This window comes from Lampetra planeri, chromosome 1, assembly GCF_965212315.1.
Source record: "Lampetra planeri chromosome 1, kcLamPlan1.2.h2, whole genome shotgun sequence".
NCBI classification, from domain to species: Eukaryota; Metazoa; Chordata; class Hyperoartia; order Petromyzontiformes; family Petromyzontidae; genus Lampetra; species Lampetra planeri.
The window spans coordinates 31046247-31068177 of record NC_136107.1 but is presented as its reverse complement, the minus strand read 5'-3'; the positions used below and the strand labels follow the sequence as shown (position 1 = coordinate 31068177).

At 45.6% G+C, this 21931-nt stretch overlaps 3 protein-coding genes across 4 annotated transcripts in view; 1 reads left to right on the top strand and 2 right to left on the bottom strand.

The window, feature by feature from the left end:
* Positions 1 to 252: 252 nt before the first annotated feature.
* INTS15 (integrator complex subunit 15) lies at positions 253 to 6832 on the top strand. Of its 2 annotated transcripts, none has more exons than XM_078598551.1 (8): positions 253 to 855; positions 1814 to 2038; positions 2514 to 2679; positions 3185 to 3394; positions 4310 to 4437; positions 4933 to 5152; positions 5677 to 5716; positions 6378 to 6832. In XM_078598551.1, exons 1-8 carry the CDS (start codon positions 658 to 660, stop codon positions 6520 to 6522), a joined length of 1332 nt encoding a protein of 443 aa, XP_078454677.1. In that variant the 5' UTR covers positions 253 to 657; the 3' UTR covers positions 6523 to 6832. The 2 variants fall into 2 exon arrangements, with proteins under 2 accessions (XP_078454677.1, XP_078454684.1); XM_078598558.1 differs by having other exon boundaries at positions 261 to 855; positions 1817 to 2038.
* On the bottom strand, positions 6654 to 9986 carry RRP7A (ribosomal RNA processing 7 homolog A). Its single transcript, XM_078598564.1, has 7 exons — positions 9853 to 9986; positions 9127 to 9269; positions 8782 to 8907; positions 8227 to 8350; positions 8039 to 8136; positions 7407 to 7605; positions 6654 to 7052 (listed from the first exon to the last, which is right to left on the bottom strand). Exons 1-7 carry the CDS (start codon positions 9932 to 9934, stop codon positions 6967 to 6969), a joined length of 858 nt encoding a protein of 285 aa, XP_078454690.1. The 5' UTR covers positions 9935 to 9986; the 3' UTR covers positions 6654 to 6966.
* Positions 9987 to 16490: 6504 nt separating this feature from the next.
* LOC144740923 (polyunsaturated fatty acid 5-lipoxygenase-like) overlaps positions 16491 to 21931 on the bottom strand; it is a 28663-nt gene continuing 23222 nt past the window's right edge. The window contains exons 17-19 of the mRNA XM_078623881.1: positions 21496 to 21587; positions 20248 to 20398; positions 16491 to 19731 (exon numbers count right to left, since the gene is read on the bottom strand). Of these exons, the coding sequence (XP_078480007.1) occupies positions 19564 to 19731; positions 20248 to 20398; positions 21496 to 21587 (411 nt within the window). The 3' untranslated portion in view covers positions 16491 to 19563. The remainder of the gene's footprint in view (positions 19732 to 20247; positions 20399 to 21495; positions 21588 to 21931) is intronic.

Below are 21931 nucleotides of genomic sequence, written 5' to 3'. Positions count from 1 at the left end.
CTTCATTAGGCAACAGCAATGTTTTTTAACGACACATTATTTATTTTGACATTTTTAAAAAAAAATTGACACTTTTTATTTTTTTAACAACACTTTTTTTAACGACACTTTTATGTATTTCTGCGAAAGTCTCTGTGTTTAAAGTTCAACACACGCGTACACACACACAGAGGGTGTCCGTGCCACCCGTGGTGACTTTGACTTGCAGCAGGAGGAGTTGGCAACGCTGCCCCCAAGTGACCGCGACCCACCCACCCAGTGCCGCCACTCACAGCCAGCAGGCGCCTGCCACGACCTGGCCGGTCCTTCGCCTCTGTATTCACGACACGTCGCCAACTTCGTTTTCCGAGCACTGTCACAACCCTTTATCGGAACCGTGAAACGTTAGCCATTAGCACAACAGCAACAGGCTACTAACAAAGGACATTATTATCGTGGACGTTTAACGTTTAGATAAGACACCGGGTGCATTTCGGGCCTGAGCGTCTCGGCCTAGCTCTCCCTGCCGGCGTCCCTCCGCCTCGCTCGGTATTGCGTTCTAGGCAAGCGCGGGAGCTGAGCTGCTCGGCCTAGCTCTCCCTGCCGGCGTCCCTCCGCCTCGCTCGGTATCGCGTTCTAGGCAAGCGCGCGGGCGGTGGGCGAGAGACACCGCGAGAGATGGCGTCGGAGGTTCGCGCCGCGTTGCTGCGCCGTGACCCCGTGAGCGCCGCCAGGGAGGTTCTCTACCACCTCGACATCTACCTGTGCGGACAGCTGCAGAGCTACACGGTGCCCACAGTGGACAGGGCCATCGTGGAGCTGCTGGAGGAGTTCATGTTTCAGGAGCCGCACGATCGCGGCCTCCACCCGGCCAAGGTGAACCAGACCGTGACTGAGCTCCACGATTAAGGCTTGGAATTGCCTTAACTGATAATTAACGAGGCTGTTTTAATAGTGTAAGTTATACAGTATGGACCGGCACGATGACTGGGATAGGATCATGGTGCTTGGGTTGTGGCAATTAGTGTTGTGAGATGGAGAGGCAATGGTGAATAATTTTAAACAATATACATCTAATTTGCCAATCAACGGGTGATGATGGGAGGTCTTCCCACACCGTGTCGGTGGTGGCAGTTGTTTTGGCCATACTTCCCCATGCTGGTCGTTGCGAATAGGTGACGGGGAAGGAGGCCCAGAATCGGTTCTGTGTTCGCTATTTGGTGAACGGTGCAGCACCGCGCTTCCCCGCCGTCAGTCATGATCAATCCACTGCTGGACGAAGGCCATCTGTCGCGATCAGGAGATGCAATATTCCACCTAGCACCTGCACGCGAGCTGATTTATCGCTCTATCACCACAGGGGATGGCATCTTCAGACGCGTTTCATGCCTTGGCTGCCATTGAATGATTTTGACTGGCTCAGGTCCGTAAAGAGATGGGCACCGCCTCGTTTGTTTGAGCGTGAAATTACTTTTGTTAGGGCTGCGGTTAAAGTTAATCCTGTGATGATGAGTTTGGTTAATGTAAAGTCTCATTTGCAAGTCGTGAGAGTTATTAGACCATACTTCACCTCGGTGTTCAATGTAAGTTTGTTAAGGTGGAGGATGTAGAGAACAATCAACTTTGCTGCACTACCCTCTACTGCCCACAACACCTGGAATTTAAATGGCGGTTGTCCATCCAAGGCTCAAACCTGCTAAGCTTCCAAGGTCTGGTGGATTTGGGTGTCCGGTGATATGCTCATAGACGATTTGGGTTTTGTAGGGTTATTGCCATCTAGGTTTGTACCTCTATATGCCACAATTTCAAAGCTCAATGTCTCTTTCTTCCATAGCAGAAGCTGTCATGCGTACAGGAGCTGCAGCTGCTTGACCTCATGTGCAGCTACTTCCAGGAGCAGAGCAAAGACGCTGTGCGGCAGCTCGTATTCTCCACACTCTTCAGTCCGCGTGGCAGCAGGGCGGACGGCACACGCCTCTCTCTGCTCAGCAAGCTTGTCTCCATGGCCATCGCGCTGGGTCGCTCACCCGTGCTGGACTGCGCGGCTGTCTGGATGCAGGTAACAGTGTCGGGATGCGACTCATGTTGTAGGACATGTAATTGTGGGATCAACAAAATAAGTCTCACCTCTGTTCCAAAGTGTACTGTTGGATGGGAGGTGATTTGCGTGACTTAGTGACGTCATTGGCATCAGTAACATAATGCAGGACGTAGCTTAAATGTACAATTTTATATATAGTGAGACTTTTCATCGATTCATTGTGTATATATCAGTTCATAATTCAATGCATATAACTTAGCATACACATTTACTCGAGGGGTGTTTGTTTCAATATCCTGCTACTAGGTGTAAAGTTGGATAACACAACTTTACAAATATTTCAATGGCCTAATGAGAATCAACTGTAGTGTCTCTAAATATTGATTCATTGTAATAGTGCCCACACCCCTGCAACTACTTCAGAGGCCTCAAATGTAGCAGTAGAGTTGGTGTGCATTCTAACTGGTGTAAATCTTGTTCTTGCGGGTTTCAGAGGACACCTGTTGGGTACTGCGTTGACCTCGCCAAGTCGTTGGTGGAGGATTACTGCAACCTGATTCCAGGCTCCATCACAACACTCCGCCAAATGGTACAGTCCAGCCCACGCTTCTACTGCCAGTTCATCACCGCTGTCACAGCGTTGTACGACTTCAGTTCTGGTGAGTGCCAAAACGTTGAAAACGTTACATTTCTAGCATCCATTTCTAATTGTAATTTATGGTTGTAAGACAACATTTTAAAGCGTAGTATTGTTTGTTCAATTATTATGTTTATAAAAAAATATTTTTTTTAGAGTGAGGAGGATGGTAGTAGCAGCACTGGGCCGTGAGGGATGCCAATGGTATGGGGAGGCCTTCATCCAGCAGTGGATAGACAGTGTTTGATGATGATGATGATGATGAAGTAAACATTAAATTATGATTTGAAGCTTTCGTGACTGCAGGAATCCATACTCTTTGGTTCTTTCGGTAAAGTCACGTAGATAGACAATAGATCACGACGTTTCGATCGCAACACAAGCAACCGTCATCAGGTGAAACAAACACAGCAGGAGAACTGCTGACGTGCAACGTGACTTTACCGGAAGAACCAAAGAGTATTAAATTATGAATTTACAGAGGTTATTAATTCTCTCCCATTCCATAAAATCCACTGTCCTTGTAGACTCACACACACCACCGGAGAGCCTGCTGGAGACGGTGGTATCGTGGGTGTGCGACGACCCACGTCTCACGCTCTACAACTTCCTCAACAGCCCCATCCCAGCTACAAGCCCACCGGGGTATCTGGAGCTTACACCTATAGCAGGACTCATGCGCTGGTGCATCAAGGCACCACTGGCCTGCCACCATCGCCGAAGCAAGCAAGCTGCAGGTACGTCATTGCAAAGAGCTACGATACACTACAGAAATGTAACGACAGTCATCACTGGTGGGCATCACCAGCAATAGTTGTGGCATCATGTTATAAATAAATAAAAATGCTTGCCCGAATCTGGACAAATCTGATTACGATTCCACTGAATGGGCAACTGGAATATCAACTTGCAATCAAATAAGACACATTATTTAGTGATACTGCATTGGTAGTGGTGCACAAGCACAAATAACAAAAAACTGACACGTTCGTCAATATTACTGCCTTGAAAATATAAATATATTAGAGTTGATGTTTTGGGCAATGGCCCTTCATATTACAACATCACAGACATGTCAAAAGACCACCCAAGGTTGCAGTCTGTAGACCAATCGCTGTTGACTAACGCCTGTGTTCATTGGCTAGACAGAACTACGTCACCCTGTCATTGTTGTACCAAGATGCTTTCGTGAATTGTAAATGTGTTTGTTGCCAGTGGTTTTGCCAAAATATTGTTTGTGTATCATGACCTTAGGAATTGTATCACTCATGTCAATGTTTATGGACAGATTAAAAACTCACCAAGTATCATGTTTAAGGAGATCCTGCGATTTACCTTTTCTTGACCCAGTGTACAAGCTTCAGCATTGTTTCTGCAAAATGTGCCTTCATTGAAACTTGTCTTGAATTTGGTGTGTGGTTTGGCCTAATACTCGTATGATAAAACCAAAAACAGGAGCTTTCATGTAGTTCCTATATAATTTGTAATGGATAATTTCAGCTGTTATACATATTTAAGTACCATGGAGAGAGTGGGGCGTTATGATGAAAATCGCAGTTGACTGCTTTGGGCAGTTAAGTGTTTGATACTGGTGCCTTCAACTTATGAAACACCACATCTGTCTACATCCTGCATTTCCTTTCCTTCTGCAGGTGAAGACTCTTCATGTGCACGTGTGCAGGACAAGGAAGTGCTCCTGATAAAAGAAGAGGATGAGCAGGGAGCACCAGTCAAGGATCTCAACATGATGTACTCACGTCTTCATTTGGGAGTGCTGCAGGTGTGAGCACTACATTTTATCTGTTTCCATTTTTTCACTTCATTACACCTAAGGGAAGATCAATGACTGCCAATAAAATCAACGAGAAGTACATCTACTCTTCGGCAACCTTTGGACTGTTACATCTTTGTTCCGTATCACTGCAATTGTATTTAACTTTTTTATATATATAATGTATTCTCCAGATTATAAAATGCTCTGGAAAGTAAGATGTACCCCAAAGCGCTGCTGTTTCAATAACGTTATACAAAGTTGGTCACACATACCAGATCATTAGACACACCCCCATATTTTTCTTTAAAATACTGCAGTAAAAATAGTATTAAGAGTCCTGAGAATGTTATTTAAGCAAAAAAATATTAATCAATTGGATCACAAAAAAATATGCCGATCCAGGAAAAACGTCGAATATGCACAAATATTGATACCTCATTTTTATGCATTTGTAAATAAAAAACATAACATCTTCATTCACCTGGCTGGGCGGTTGTGTAGGTGCTGCAGCTGTTGTACAGCCATCTAGCTGAGAAGAAGCTATTGGGCCGCCTGCCGCTGGTGGCCTTTGAGCAGGTGACGCAGCTGGCAGCCGACCTGCGCCGTGCCGCCGAGCAAGCCAACCCGCTCGGGGCCGCACCGCACACGGAGCTTGCGCTGGACAGGTTTGCACAGGCAGTGCAGGTGGCGATGGCGATGGGAGCTCTGCTCTGCACGAGAGGTCAGTAGCGAAATACCCAATTGCAACCTATCCATCTTTCACGTTTTTTTAAAAATTAAGTCTTTCAGAATTATTCCCAGACATGAACCTTTGGCATCTGATTTTTTTTTCATGTGTTGAGGTGATTTTCTGTTGTTGGCAATGCATACACTTTTGTTTAAAATGCAATTCCACAAGGTTAATTTTGCAGTGTAGAGCATCACAAGCAGTCTCCAGTTGAAACTTTGGACAAGTTTATGGATATTTTATATTAATCTCACCAGTATTCATCACAAGGAAGATAGTTGGAATGCAAAACCAGGAGACAGTATATTCTTACATATCATTTTCAATATTTTGGCTTTTACAGAGATGCAATGCAGAGGATTTATTTGCATGTGAAAAGTGCATGGCTAAAATAGATGTTTACGGAGTTTTCGTGTGTTAATGCGTATTCATGCAATTTTTATGTACACTTTTTTTATTGCACCTATGTTCAATGTACTATTTTAACTTAAGTCTCCAAATTGATTTTTTTTTAACAGATGACCTTCGAAAAGTGTGCTCTTCCCTCCCTCCCAACAGGTAAGCCGTGAATGTTGAATTATGAACATCACCTTTACTGCTGTTTTGAGGCTGATAGTCCTCTGTACTCTATCACATTGATTGTACACAATCCCATCGATCTCGAAACTTGTATTAGGGTTGAGTGGTTAATATACGATTGGGTAGCCACCAGGGCTTACCAGATGTTGTGGGAAATTGGCTGTGCGGTGCATCATGGTAGTTTGGAGTTGAGCTCCATGATCCTGGAACAATCGTATTCTATTCCTGATTCCATCCTGGACGAAATCATGATTTTCTTATAGACAATTCCCATGTTAATCTCTATTTATGGACATGCGTGAACATCTGTTGTGTTTACATGAGCATGTAATCATGTTGTAGTCCTAGTGGTCTTGAGAAGTAGGCGGCCTGGTGGTAGTCCCAGTTGGCCAGTAATCTTCAGTGTGAAAACCCACGGGATGAATGGCATGGTTGGCTACGTATGGTGCGAAAGAAGTTCAACATGCATAAAAAGTTATCCCAGGCAGCTGTAGTGCATGGAGTCTCCTTCTGGGATATGAAAGGCAGGGCTGCCCTCTGTATAGACTGGGCCTCCACTAAAATCAGACCTATAGCTCCTATATTTGTATCTGTATGTAACACTGGAATGATCTGAGAAATTGCTTTTTTTCTGCTACAGCCTGCTGCAACTGGTCCTAGCTGGTCCCGTGCAGTCTACACCTGGACCTCCCCAAGGGCACTACTCTCACATGCACCCAACGGCAGCATATCCCACTCAGTCCTACAGTCCAGGTGTCACCTTCCCTTACAGGCAGGGGCCCTGAGTGCTGCGTGCACATCAATAAAAACATTTTAAATTATCACCCAAGACTCGCATTACAATGCTTGATTTTGTATTCAATGTACATATTAAAACGGAGCGGTCTTTTATATCAGTTGTAACAGCACACAAGGCTTGCGTGGCCAAGGATGTAAACTTTATTTTCGTATTATCGGATGTCCATCCTCTCACAAAACAAAAGTTTGATCGAAACACATGTAAAAATGTACCTTCTGTTCTAGGATGTTCGCAAATGTCGTGTATAAAGCAAAACGCTGTTTTTCTAAGGTTCAATAAAATCTGATCCAAAACTACCTGCTTGTCATATCACATTCTGGGTAAAATGTGCATCAACAAGCTTTCAATACAAATGTTAGGACTATTATACAAAAGTTAATTTGTAGCATCAATAGACTACACATGCTATGTACAGCTCACTGTTAATGCCTCAGTAAGGTCTGAACTTGCGTTGAGCTTTCATGAGTGCAATCTTCTGTTTGTCTTCCTCAAACCTTCTCCTCAGCTGGGCTATGTCTGTAAGAACATAAGGTATAAAATTGCAGATGTTATAAGAGTGAGGGTCGTGCTCACTCCTGTTAGGTGCACTGAACCAGTGATAGCATTTTCACATTCATGGCAGGGGCCATTTAACCAAAGGATGCCGTTCAGTTCCAATTAAGTTCTCATCAGACTTGAATGCGGCTTAGTTGGGCCCAACCTTGATTTTGTTGACTGAATTTAGATTTATTATATATTTTAAATGTACATATTTGTTACATATTTGGCAGTTTGATTGAGAGTCGTGTTCTAATCACGTATATGGCTACGTAAGCAGTGCAATGCTGTACTGTCAATTACAAAGGCCCAACAGTGTGCCAGAATACTTACGCTCGCGCTTTGATTCACGCTGCTGCCAGGTATAAAAGTTTAGGAGCTCCTTGCGTTCCCGTTTGCGTCGTTCACGCTCCATGATCCTGTTGCTGACGGTCTCGGTGCGCCTCAGGCCTGGTTTGCGACCCTTGTGTGTCACCTTGATCCAGCCCTCTTCATCTGGGACTCCCGCATCTGCCTCTGCAGCTGCGTCTTCCTGCAAAAGGCAAGGAACCATTGGGTGATACCATGGAGTGAGAGGACCAGATTTAGAAGGTGAAGGCAGGGGGAATTTAAGGTTCAGAGTGCAATGCAACTATTAAAGGATTAAAAGCAAAATCATTTTTTTCAGTTAAGTTATTTCTTTGGGTCAAATGTGTTCAAAATGTTAATGTTCACAAAATTCTGATCACATCTGCAGTGAACACCATACAACAATGTGTAATTTATATATTTCCTAGGGGCTTCCAATTTGCAAAAAACTGAAGTGTGAATTGGTGACATCCTCTGGAGAGGACTGCAACAAAAGTGGGGGCATGTGCACCCAAGATGAAATTCCAGCAAGTCATGGCAGTCCACCCCAGTGGACACGATGCATATTGGGAAATATGCAGTACTATGCCACTGCAGAATCAAAAGCATGCCCTTACCTTTTCCAGTTTCTTATCATGCAGCTGCATAAAAGCGTCCACATCTTTCTGCAGATCCGTGGGGTTCACAAGGGCAGACCGATATTCTTCTGCCCATTCTACAATCACAAACACACGTTATCTCTGAACGCCGCCCCAGACAGATCATATTATTTGTGATTAAACATAAATACGTAAAGCAGACTTACTCTTTATGCCGACAGAAATGGGACATTTCTGCGTACTAAACACAAATGGCTCGATCGTAGGAAGATTCATGGCATTAATCAGTCCTTGAGGATTCTTGAACACCACATAGGCCACCTTGAATCCCTGAATATCAGAAACAATTATCACAAATAAACATCAACTGTATTTTTTATCATTAAAAACGCAATTAAGCTTTACAGGCATGATGAAATATACAATTGATAAAGTAATCATAGGTGCAGAAGATGGATTGTAATTGTACTAAATTAAAAGCAATGATGTGAAAGAGGCTTTAAATAGTTTACTAAAACATGTTTTTCTCAGTATCAAATCCTGCTTGTAAAAAAAGTACTTGTGGAAAAAAAAGAGAGAATTTGGCAAATGGGACAGACTATAGAGCATACAAAACTGATAATATAATATTATCCAAGACACATTGTGAAACTGAATTGACAATTCAACAAAATAAGGGGAGTGGTGGGGTTGTTACACACTTTATTCAAACATTAACATGGACGAGAAATTAAGTTGAAATCGTCAGTTTAAGACAATACCTTGGTGCAGTGAATGTCAAAGAATTTGGAGGGGGGTGTAGATTTAGCCGGCAAGGCACCTGGCTTCTGCTGGAGATACACGCCACGTACTGCTCCACACCTGGAAAAGGCTGTTTTCAGGCTCTCCTGCCATACAACCGATCAGAAAAATGAAAAGTTACAGAACGTCATAATTTATAATGCACCTTTATAAATGACCTAATGGTTAAGAAAAAATTGGAATAAACTGTTTTGAGTGCAACTTGGGTAAAAGCAAACGGATGCGTCATGTCTGGTAAGTAATTTACTGCCATTCAATTACAGCTCTGTTGCATCAATTTTCAGACAAAAAACACATGGCCTTACCTTCGTGCCATACGGAGGCACATTGAGCACAAACAGGGTTTTGTCTGTGGGCCTGGATGTGTCACTGCCATCCCGGACTTTGTGTTCCTTGATGTAAAGGAAATGACAGGAGTCGCTGCTCTCTGAAAACTTGGCAGGGAGTACTGTGGTGAAAGAACATGGCAAAAGCCACAGGCATGTAAATACACTGTTGAACAATGATTTGCTACATGTATATTTCTGCATCAACTAATGCCTCGACACCCAGCCAGCGCTTCACATAACCTGCTCTCAATGTATGTTCAATGAATTATACCGTAGGTACTTATATAGTGACCATTAAAAGACAAAGATCACCTGTATAGCCTCTTAACTGTTGGGGCAAGTGCTGTTCGCGAGCACCTATGAAGGCCGGCACAGCGCATGAGCGGGTGGGTGGCCAATACCATGCCCGGCTGCTTTTGAAGCCCTCATGGCGATGTTTACACACCGCACCAGGTACTCAATTGAGGCTGGATCGACATATCTGAACCGGCCCAGGGTCGCGGTTCAGATTATCGTCAATGGCCATGGCCAGGTCCGTAGCGCAGCGCGCTAACCGCTCCACCACCATGAACATGTGCACACATTAAACTCCTCATTTGAGTGGGCCGGGTACAAGGATACACAAATCCCTCGATCGCAAGCAAAAATACACGACCATCGAATGCTTTTTTTCTATTCTCACAAACAAGGTGACCGTGTCACCTCGGAAGCCCCCCGAGAGCGCGAACGTCTCGAGAGAAGAGTCGCCAGGCGACGCGGCGTGCTTCTTCATGGGCGGCGCCATCTTTCTTCCTCCGTGGGTGCAACGCGCGCGGCCTTCTGGGTAGTGAGCACGTGATCAAAGTCGAGCCCTCCCCTCCCCACGCCCCCGAGCTGGTCACGTGACTTCCTCCTCGCTGGGCGCGCGCTCGCACGTGCGATCCACGTGGATGGCGGCGCGCACGTGGTCGAGCCGTGGCGTGGACCAGCCAGGAGGGGGCGCTACAGCACAACGCGTGGCCCAATGTTCATCCGCCGTCGTCCTTTCGGGATACGCGTATGGGGTTGGCAGTGTTCCCTCATCGCGAAGTCCCCGCGAGCCACTGCGGGCCCCCTGGTGGACTCATGTGCGGCCTCCGACAATAACAAACACAGATCCCCCGTATGGCCTGAACAGACTGTGCTGTTAGGGGGCACCTATGGAGGCCGGCAGGGCACGCGAGGGGGTGGGGTGGCCAACACTACGCCCGGCCGCCTTTGTATTCCCAGTGGCGACGTTTACACACCGCCCCATGTACTCATTTGAGGCTGAGTCGATCTAGGGGATGCCCATGACCGGTTCAAATACTTGTCACTGGTGTTTGCCGTGAGCTTGAATCGAACTCGGGTCACCGGGTTCGTAGCGCAGCGCACTAACCGCTACACTACCGCCCTCCACCAACAATACTCAACATGTGAAAACAGTGATGATGTTTTATCGGCGAAAGTGGCCCTCCTCTGAAAATTTGCAAAGCACGCTGTTGTGGACGATTGTCCCTTTCAATACGTGTCTGGGATAGAGCAGTGCTTCTTTCGTATGGCTGATGTAGATGTTATACATTTACACACGATAAGCCACTTTGTTGAGCTATCATTTGTGGCCAGGTCGCTTCTGAAAAATAAGTTAATAGCGCAATGGGCTTTACCTTAAAACAAATATTTAGTTTTGTTTGTATTTTTTTTACTGGTTTGTTCACCTTTACTCCGATTGTGTTTTTGTATTGTTTGTTGTAATGTTCTGACCCGCCTCCAGTGACATCTGTGAAAAGGAGCTTATAGGTCATCAGATTCTTCCAGTATAAATACATATTCAGATTTTCATACAATTTCACATTCAGGTGATCAAGCCAGGAGCAGCGGAGTGGATCACTGTAATGTCTCCTTCGTATTTGTGAATTGGGCATTGCGTCGTTATATGTTGTACGGTCTGTTCTGGATCACCACAGTCGCACACTGGAGAGTTCTTAACTTAAAATTTTTGTGCATCAGGTATCCAGATCTGCTGCCATAGTTTGTGCGGATGCGATTTAGGGTGGACCATGAGCTTCGTGGAAGATCAAACCCGTGGATCGTCTGCGTTTGGGTTTTCACAACCGGTGTGCCGCACCAAAGCTTAATTTGGCGTGCAACAGGATGTTCGGAATTCCGGTTCTGCCTGGGAAAAAACCTCCATCCCGCACTCCCATCCCCCTGCACCTCTCCATTCGAAGTGCAGCAGACAGCCGTCAGTCACCACCCCCGTCCCTCTCAACTTCCCCGGTCAGGCAATCGCAGTTGGCCAGAACACGAAGACACAAGCAGACGGACATGGAGACACACGCAGAGATGTACAAAGACAAAGATCCCCCAGCATAGCCTTAATAGACTGTTGGGACAAGTGCTGTAAGCGAGCGCCGATGAAGGCCGGAACGGCACACGAGGGGTGGGTGGCCAGCACCACGCCTGGCCGTCTTTGTCTCTCCAGTGGCGAAGTTTACACATCGCACCAGGTACTCATATTAGGCTAAGTCAGTATAGTTCTTGATAAATCATGGCAATTCTTATTTAATTGTGGCAATGTTTAATTAATCATGCGAGTTCTTATTCATACCAAATGATCAATATTTCCCATTTATACCAAGAATTGGCAAGATCTGTCAACACAATGGCAATATTTATAAAAAATAAAATTGCTAAGATTTATCAATAATTATCAGCCATCTGACAGACTGATGAGTCAGACTAGTACTGGACAGTGGGGTTGTACAGGTAGGAACAACAGTACCACACTGCCCACCAGGGATTATTTGTCTGTCGTGCATAGCCCCTCCCAAACATGTACGCTCCCGGATTGGTTGAAGTGCGTCACGTGACCGCGAGCTGGCCACTTCCTGTTGTGGTGCGCCCCGCACCTCAGAGGCCCGAGAAGCAGCAACATGACGGCCACAGCGCCGGAGACGCAGCCACGGAAAGCTGACGGTCGATCCACTCACACACGGCTCACTCATACACACAGCTCACTCACACACACACGGCTCACTCACACACACACGGCTCACTCACACACAATCGCATGCAGCTCAGAGGAGACGGGTGAGTCAGAGTGAGGCAGAGCCATGCTCCGTCCACTGCTGCCCCGAGGGACCCCCGTGCTCTCCACTCCAGGTAGGAACAACAGGTTCCACACTGCCCACCAGGGATTATTTGTCTGTCTGTCGTGCATATTTGTTTGTCGTGCACGAATGCGCTGTCCAACCAAGTTCCTACCTGCCCACTCCGAAGGAACGTGTTAAATGTGGTGTGTGCGTATGCCTCGCAGATGAGCTGCACTGGGCAAGAGAAGGATGCAGGCGCGGTTCGTCCACTCGGGGCGGCTGGAGATGAGAAATGTTTTTTCTAATAAATACTTTTCTATAAGTTTTATGTTTAAATTTTATATATAACGATTATTTCAACGTTAATTGCCGAATCAAGATTACATTTAAAGTTGCCTCGGGGAGGTCTCCGGGCGGCTGTGAAGTCGTCCGAGTGCGAGATTTCCGTTCAATAATTGCGATGAGTTTCTAGCATTGTAGCCACGACGTTGGAGACCCATTCAGGGCAGTTGAAAAAGGCGCCCGTGACTGTAATGAGACGATGTCACAACGCGAGGTTGCACTGTGCAAATATAGCAGGTCACGGCGTACATGCTCCAGGAGGAAACAAATTATATTAGTTGCCACAGGCCCACAGACAGCAGACAAACAGTGACCACACAACGAAAAATGGTCTCATGAAAAGTGAAGTAAATAGTAGGCCTTTGTGCATTGCATTAATGTCGCCAGTGAATACAGATCAAAGCTTGTTGTGTAGGTGGGTGTACGACGGTGTGTGGCTGTTATTGTACAGTATGTAGCGTCTTGTTCTTTAGGCTTTTAGCAGTGTCAAAGGGGTTGTGTAGTGTGGACTCGAGTGTCATGGGGACAGCATTTGACTGCTTTGTTGTTTTGTTTCCTGTTGTTTATAAATGCCTGCCGTCGGTAGGTAAGACTTTCACGGGAAGGCCAATAACATGACGAGGTTTTTCTTAATTAGAACACCATCTTTTCAGAGGTCACTCACAACAGCCCCACCTAGTGGAGATGTCCCGAGCCGCCACTGATTTTGGGAGAGCTTAAACCAAGAGTTTCAGAGCTTACCGGTAGATGAAGCAGTGGTGATGGGTGCAGACTTAAATGGAAGAGTGGGAAGAGGTAAGGATGGATATTAAAGGAACCACGGAGAATGCGGATATGGCAGTAGGAATGGGGGAGGAGAGGACGTTCTTCGAATGGCCAAGGCAAATGAACGTGCAGTGGTGAATACCTACTTCCAGAAGCAGGAGGGACATTTGATGACCTACCAGAGTGGAGAGGCGAGGAGCCGGATAGATTTTATGTTGGTGAATGAGGAAGCACCTGAAAGGGGTGAAGAACTGCAAAGCGATCCCTGGAGAGTTTTGTGTGACAGGACAACATAGACTACTTGTGGAAGATTGCGTAGCGAAAGGTGTTAGGAAGAGGAAGGTAAGACAACATAACTGTAGCAGGGTGAAGTGGTGGCGACTAAACAATGAGACAGAAAACTTAAACACGTTCCTTCGGAGTGGGCAAGTAGGAACTTGGTTGGACAGCGCATTCGTGCACGACAGACAAATATGCACGACAGACAGACAAATACTCCATGGTGGGCAGTGTGGAACCTGTTGTTCCTACCTGTATAAGCGTCAGGCCTAGGGGGACTGTGAATGAAATATGAGAACTGGCGAGTGGAAGACTGAAGCAGCAGGTAGTGGTAGAGTGGGAGTGAGCAAAGGAAGACAGATGCAACAGAAGGAAACATGGTGGTGGAGTGATGAAGTGCAAAAGGCAATAAGAGAGAAAAATGCCAAGTTTAAGAAATGGCAAAAAACACGAGAGTGGTAGCAGTGACAAAAACAACAGCATTTGCACAACTCTATCGGAAGCTTGACAGCAAAGAAGGTGAGAAGATGGTATACCGTTTGGCAAGAGCCAGAGAGAGAAAGCTCAGGGACAGCGACCATGTGAAACTCGAACAGTGAAGGACGAACAATCTTAGATGAGATGAGAAGGTTAGAGAGAGATGGAAAGAGTACTTTGAGAAGTTGCTGAATGTGGAAAACCCAAGACGCGATATGGTTGAGGTACATCAAATAATTGAAGTAGTTGCAGATACTATTCCCCAGAGAAGAGGAAGTGGAGGCTCTGGGGAGCATGAAACATTAAAAAGGCAGTTGGGCCAGATGAGATTCCAATTCATGTGTTTAAATTAATGGGAGAAAGGGGTGTTGAGATATTGATGGGGTTGTTGGGGAAAATCTGGATGGAGAAGACAATGCCGGATGCGTGAAGAGATAATACAGTGGTTCCCATCTTTAAAGGGAAAGGTAATGTGCACGAGCGTGGAAACTACAGAGGAATAGCACTGATGAGTCACACCGTGAAACTCTGGAAAGGATCATAGAAAGGAGACTGAGGAAGCTGGTGGATATTGGCGAGAGTCCGTTTAGATTCAGAAAGAGAAGGCCAACAATGAGTGCAGTCTCTGCACTGAGAGTATTGATGGGGAAGTTCAGAGAGAAGAAACGGGGCCTGCATGTCGGTGTTTATTGATCTAGAGAAAGCGTACGACAGGGTGCCTAGATATCTCATCTGGTGGCATATGAGCAGAAGAGGCATTCCTGAGGCATATGTCCGGCTGATCCAGGATATGTTTGAAGGAGGGATAATGCACGTGCGAAGCAGCTGTGGGGTGCTGGAGAGCTTTCAAGTCAAGGCAGGAGAGAAGCAAGGTTCTGCCCTGAGCCCCTTCCTGTTCATCCTGGTGCTGGACACACGAACAGGAAGTATTCAGAGGGAGCCCCCCTGGTGTATGCTGTTTGCAGACGACCTTGTGCAATGCGGTGAAAGCAGTGGAAGATGATTTGAAGATCTGGGTACAAAATATTGAAGGAAATGGGTTGAGGGTCAGTCGGATAAAGGCTGAATATATGGTGGGAAATTTCAGTATAAATAATGCAGAAGGATTGCAAATTGGAAGTCACCAGTTAATGAAGAAGAATGAGTTGAAAGTGTCTGTGTGCAACGATGTGTGTTGAATGGATCACTAGAAGGAGAGATAAACACAACAACAAGGGCTGGATGGCTTAAATGGCGAGAGATGACTGGTGTGGTGTGCGATAAGAGGGTCCCAGTTTGGTTGAAGGGAAAAATGTTCAAGACGGTGGTGAGGCCAGTGCTGTTGTATGGGGCCGAGTACTGCTGGGGTACAAGGAAGAGGGAGGACCACGCTATAGCAGTCACAGAGATGAGGATGTTGCGGTGGATGTTGGGTTGAACAAGAAAGGCTCTGGGTGTGGTTCAGTCATGTGGAGAGACAACAGGAAAATGACGTGGATCAGAAGGTGCGAGTGATGCAAGCGGAAGGAAAGAGATCAAGAAGAGGAAGGCAGAAGTAGAGGTGGGGGAGCGATGTGGTGCGATGGGACACGGTGGCCCGAGGAGCGGAGAGAGATGGCGCAGGACAGGTTGGCAAGGACAGTGGACACCCTGACATGAGTGGGACAAACGCGTGGAAGAAGAAAGCTGAATTCACAAGAGCTTCATTCATTTACATGCGACCAGGAAAGGTTCATTCCAATTCAGTTGCCAGGTGAGATGCCACTGAGATTGTAAAGGGTGGTCCAGATATGTAGTGACCCCCATTTAATTCTCTAAAACTATATATGTTTAAAGTATGGTTTATGTAAAAAAAAAATGCAAAGGGAAAAAAACATCGTAGGGGTCAATTAATTGGGGGGTCACGATACATCTGGACCGCTCTGTACATTATCTCAATTGTATTGAACATCTGGATGCATTCACAAAACATCTGGACCACCCTGTACATAATAACACATTCCTTCGGAGGGAGCTGGTAGGAACGTTGGGTTGCTTGTTCAATGGCTAGGGTCAACGGCGGCGTGGTGTATTCCGCAAATATGGCCGACTGTGAGGGCTGGCACAAGTCGGCGTGAGTAGGTTAAACGTTGAGTTTTATAAGGGCACCACGGGGTGACCAGCCCCTCCCCACCCAGCCCCACCCTCCCCACCCTCCACACCCAGCCCCTTCCTTCACGACGGACGGACACAATAATCCCCTGTGGGCTGGTGTAACCAGGAGGTTCCTACCAGTATAAATTGTATTAAACACCTGGATACCTGGCATGGTTACAAATGCACTTTCGGCAAAAATGTTTAGAGCTCAGACCACACATGCTGCTTATTATAACAATACTGTGCAGATAGTGGAAACACAGTCCCATGCAAGTTGTATGCCTTTTATTCAAAAGCAATTACACCAAAAATACATTGGCTTAAACAAGCCACAACCCCACAGGATATATATAAATCCCAGTATATACAGAATACAATAGATTTCATTAAAACTTGTAACTTAAGCAGAGGAATAACCTGAAAATCACGTGGCTGAATACGATGCTGTTACATGGTGTAATCAAAGGCAACTCTATACACAAAACATGCAATTTGTTGACCCAAATATTTCACCGAATGTAAATTTTTTAGCCCGATACCATGGGAAATTCTAAAAGACACAAGACAAGTACAATTACCAGCCATCAGACTCAATTGCTCCATTATAACGTGAAATACTACTGCACATATCCTTGGTTTATAATATTTAAAAGCTGCGCTGCGACAAAACGTGTTTGGTCATTACTGCTATGATGGAATTAGTTGCCTATAAATGACAGTGTATCAAAAGACAAAAATCTCCTGGTTCAGCCTTAAACTGGAAGGGAAAAGTTCTAGAATTTAGAGGCAATCATTTATTGAGCCTGGCCGAGTGGATGTGGCCATGAGTGTGCCCAGCCACCTTTGTCTTCCCACTGTTGCTGTTCAAACACTGTACCAGGTAGACATGTTCAAAGATAGTTCAACCCAAGAGAAATCCAGGCACCAGTTAATATTGAAGCACATACATCATGGCAGGACATTTGAAGCCAAGCTGGCGAGATCTTAGCTACTATCTATGATGTCACTGCTCCCAAAACATACTTGGGTTGTTAAAATATATATTGTTCTATACTGGTAACTGCAAAAAAAAAGAACCAGTACAAAATTGGTTACCGGTTTACCGTACTAAAAGGAATGTCTGTAACCGAGAAATATGAGGATGTTGCCATAGTGGTTATCGTAATGGACTTGAAATCCAGTTGAAGCAATGGAGCAAGTTTCAATCGGTGTATTCATTATATTAAAGCTTCACTGGAATCAGTTAACGGTTAGTGAATTTAGAACCAGTTACCATTTTTATGTATGAAACAAGGTTCCTGGTTAACGTTTAATAACTCTACGTATTTGCGTGCAGACCCATACACACTGAACTTGCATTGGACAGTGGCACGGCCCTAGCACTAGCGCGTTCGCCGCTGGTTGCAGGTTTACAGTTAGAATCCAGCGGTCGCTCTGGTTATTACTGCCAGTGTAATAAACTAACTTTTTTTATTTTGTCCAGGTAAGGCCTGCTGACCTATAAAGCACTTTTTCATAAGCGACATGGCTATCACAAATGATAGCTCAACGAAGTGGCTTATCACGTGGGAATTTATAGTCGCCAAATACTCCAAATGCATGTTGTTTCCAAATGTGGAGGGAGTAACCAGAGGACCCGGACAAAAATCCACGAGACCACAGGGAAAGAGACATGCAAACTCCAAACATACACGAGTCAGGATTGGGATCAATCCCACAAGCTCATGCATACCAGGCAAGGTAGTTAACATCTCGCACCGTGGCGCCTCATAACCACGATAACACTACGCGCCGTCTGCTCCACAGTGGATATTAAAGATCCCCTGACGCCATTCGCAAAGAGGAGGCCACTGTATGCCGGTGTCAGTGCCCAAACTTGCAAAATTCTTAAATTACACCGCAAATTACTCAATTGGGTTAGTGCACAGTCATCATCGCCCTCTATTGCACCAGGTCACTGGCAAATAAATTTAATCCTGGTCTCTTGAGCTTTCATCTGGTTAAACAAAACTAAACTTGAATCTTCAGGGTTATGCATGGATGTTGAACTTATTTCGCACCGTTCGTAGCCAAGGGTGATCTATTTACAGACACCCCATTGATTTTTAATGACCCAGTTATCATCAACAGACGATTGAAATTGTCAAGGCAATGGCTCCATATCTTAGAGGGTGTTAAAGGATTGTATAAGTGCATTGAGATTGGTTGTAGGTGTTTCCAGGTTTTTAAATCAAATGATGTTTTCACTATAATTTCTCCATATTATTGTAGGGGGGGGGGGTATCTTTAAATGCTTCACTCTCTACGTAAGGGTTGCAGTGGCATGTGGCATTTTGTGCAATTACAGGCTCATGTAAATATAATAACACTCTGTTCAAGAGTGACGAGTGAGCGTGGCAGTTATGCGCTCGTAATGACTGTACACAGGGAAATCGAGAGGCTTAATGAGGCTTGTTTGATATTCTGAAAGCTCCTTGCCTTACGGCCCGTGAATACCAATTACCATGTTAGGGAAACATGAACTCGGAGGGCTGGCTCATAGTGGGAGGAGAGATTAATGGAGTTCATTCATGTAACGCGTTGTGCGAGAGAGCTCGTAAAGAAAATATAGAGCGGTGCTAACGGCTGCCTCGGTAACCAGGCGAGAGCCCCAATCCTCGGTGGTTTTTACATTAAATCAAATGCAAAAGGAGGTTATAACCATTCCGTGCACAGTGTATTCATTGCTCGGCGTAGCCGGTGGAATATATGGCTAATATGACACGCTTAGTTTCTGGGAAACTAATTAAATAGGCAATGGCATAGGCACGTTAGAAGAGACGTATTGTTCGGTAGGCACAGCTAATCACTGTTGCTTTGTCTGCCTTCCCCTGAATATCTGTGCTTTCAATGAAACATCTGGTGCAGCGTGCCAACAGCTGCAGGACAAGCGTTCCCGTGCTGGCCATAATAGGTGACCGCTAAGCGTGCTGGTTTTGAGAGAGACGGGAAGGTCTCTTTACGTGTGTATGTTTGTAAGCTTGTAGGTGTATCTGAATGCGAACGCTTTTGCATACGGACACTTTTGTTTAAATGAACTTGCTGTTAATCAGCTTCTTTCCCTTATTCACTGATCAGGTCAAGGGTCAGGCTAGACTCCCATGTGGAATTGGTCTAATGCAGTCAGGCACATGTTTTACTAACGTCCAATGAACTTGTGTTATTTTATTTAAGTTTTTCTTCCGGTTCCGTTTCGATGACATACGGAATGGGAAAGGGTTAAGAGGCATGCAGCACATTCTTTTAAACAGAGTGTTTGCAGTTCATTGAGATCCACGGATAAGCAACCGCTCTTCGACTATGCTCAAATGTCGGTGCTGCTTGCAACATTTTCTGGATCCAGATATGGGTATGGAACTTTCCCCACGGCCTCCAACCGTGCGTTCCTCTCTTTGATTTCGCTGGACAGCTTGCGCAGATGAGCTTGAAAGTCGTTTTGGATGCCCGGAAACTCGTCTCCGATTGCGTTGAGCTGAAATACACAGCAGGGGAACGGCCGCGAGGTCACGCTCAAATGTCAAGAGAGCCGTCGGAAACTCTAAACAACCGTACTGTGTTTCACTCATTCGGCATTCTGCAGGGCGGGTGAAATGCGAGGTGCATAAGAATAAACACCTCTTGTCCATTTCACTTACGGCTTTGATGCATGTGTGTTTCCTGGATGGAGATTTATTTTTGAGTGAGCACCAGACATGCCACGAAGCGTTGATTCATTAATTATAGGTTACTCGTGCTTTACGGTAACATGCATCGAATCACGTGTCTAAGACTTAATTATCTTCAGTTTAGGTAAGCGTTGTCTGATGTTACACTTAGCGAAACGGAGTGAAACAAAACTGCAAGATTTCAATTCATTCCAAATTTGCACAATTACAAATCTGCTGAGCTCAGTTCAATGATGTGGATTTTCTCCCCCCCCCGACCTCCCCCCCCCCGCTCATTGTTCTTAATGTGTGACCCTGGAGGAGTGCGACTCCCGGAGCCTCACCTTAGTGAGAGGCACGAGCGATGGCATGGACAGGATGTGCGAGAAGAGGATCTGGAACATGGAGACACCGATGTCGGGCAGCGCGCTCGCAATGAAGTCCCACGTGATGTCCTCGTCCCCCTCCGGCATGAACTTGGTCAGCTGCTCGGGGCTGTGAGCACACACGGCAGGAGAGGCACGGGCAATGGCCACCCACACGGTCACAGCAAACGACGTTGAAACAACGGCAAAGGTACAGCCCTGCAAATCTAGAGGGCATTCGGTCGACTCGTCTGTGTTGACTAATTTACACCACAGCAGAATGCCTTACAATTTTTAGTGCATCGCAAACAACTAAGAGCATTAGAAAGTGTCACAGTTACATGATATCAAGTTGCATTAGGCATGGACTGTGAGGTGGCCAAGAGATGGCAGTACAGCCAGGGATTCTTAAATATGTCTGTGTGGAACGCTTAAGAGTCACTCATATGCATGGGATTTATCCATACAATAGAGCCCTAACAGCGTTTTAGGCCCTTCTTGCTGAAATAAGTAAACATATAAAATTGACCCAACTTCCCAAAGCAGAAACCTGAAAAATATTATCGTGAGACTCAGTGAGGTTTTCCAATCTAATCACATAGTTATAATATACAACTAACCCACACTACACCGAATTGCAATGTGTTAAACACCACAAAATGTACCTGAGGAACACTGGCACAATGGTTTGTACAATGTGCTCTGAACTCGGTGACCTAATTTCGATTCCTGGCCACGTTTAATATCAGTGGCAAATTGATATACGAATCGGTTCTGGTTGCCTCTATACCAGTGCTTCTTCACTTTTACTGCAGCCTTGCACCCATTTGGTCTTAATCGTTAAGACATGTATAATGTTAATACATACACAGGGTTTGATGAAACAAAGTAGTTGTACTTACGTGCCTGTGGTTTCGAAGATTTACCTTCTAAAAAAATCTGGCATGTCTCGGACCCCCAGAAAGGGCATTTCGCACCCCCAGGGGGTGCGTGCACCGCCGGTTAACAACCACTGCTCTATACCAACTCGCAATGACCACCGGAGACAATTTGTTTAGATGTCATTATTTTCTCTTCCGGCATTGCGAGATCTTCTCCTTCTCACGGAATGTCCTGGGTTTTCCTGTCTCAGAGGTTTGTAATCCCTAGTTTAACTCGACCTGGAGATTGTTACCATTTAGAGTGGCCGACGCGGTGCTTTAGGATCGTGTTCGGGGCCCGGCTTACCGTGGCGGGACGTACGCGTAGAAATCCCACTGGGGAAAGTTAACGGCAGAGTGCTGAGCGCTGGCCGTGAAGATGATGTTAGTCAGGCATTCCTACAACAGAGAGGACAGGCACACACCACTTTGTCCAATGACATAATTTACTTCTTAAGAGCCTGGCTAATTTGTGCTGTGGTACGAGCACTTGATACGCAGCCAAGAGGTTCCAAGTTTAAAGCCTTGTGTGTTGGCACAAATTGTCATATGTGGCTTTGGAGGTTAGGGTTGGTAGATAATTTGTTTAGAACATATTTTTTTGTGTTTAGTGTGTTGTCCTTACCCTCGCACTTCTGATTAGCAGAGTTGGCTACGTACGGTGTGAAAGAAGTTAAACGTACATGCATCACATATTTTTTGTGAAATTCCAAACCTGTGCGGTGACCAGGAGATGGCATTAA

Excerpts from the sequence above, each read along its gene's own strand:
- INTS15 (XM_078598551.1), top strand. The coding sequence starts at position 658 with ATGGCGTCGGAGGTTCGCGCCGCGTTGCTGCGCCGTGACCCCGTGAGC. Across the intron at positions 3,395-4,309 it reads CCGAAGCAAGCAAGCTGCAG|GTGAAGACTCTTCATGTGCA; the intron begins GTACGTCATTGC and ends TTCCTTCTGCAG. Across the intron at positions 4,438-4,932 it reads TTCATTTGGGAGTGCTGCAG|GTGCTGCAGCTGTTGTACAG; the intron begins GTGTGAGCACTA and ends GCGGTTGTGTAG.
- RRP7A (XM_078598564.1), bottom strand. The coding sequence starts at position 9,934 with ATGGCGCCGCCCATGAAGAAGCACGCCGCGTCGCCTGGCGACTCTTCT. Across the intron at positions 7,606-8,038 it reads ATGATAAGAAACTGGAAAAG|GAAGACGCAGCTGCAGAGGC; the intron begins GTAAGGGCATGC and ends TGCCTTTTGCAG. Across the intron at positions 7,053-7,406 it reads GCGTGAATCAAAGCGCGAGC|ACATAGCCCAGCTGAGGAGA; the intron begins GTAAGTATTCTG and ends ATGTTCTTACAG.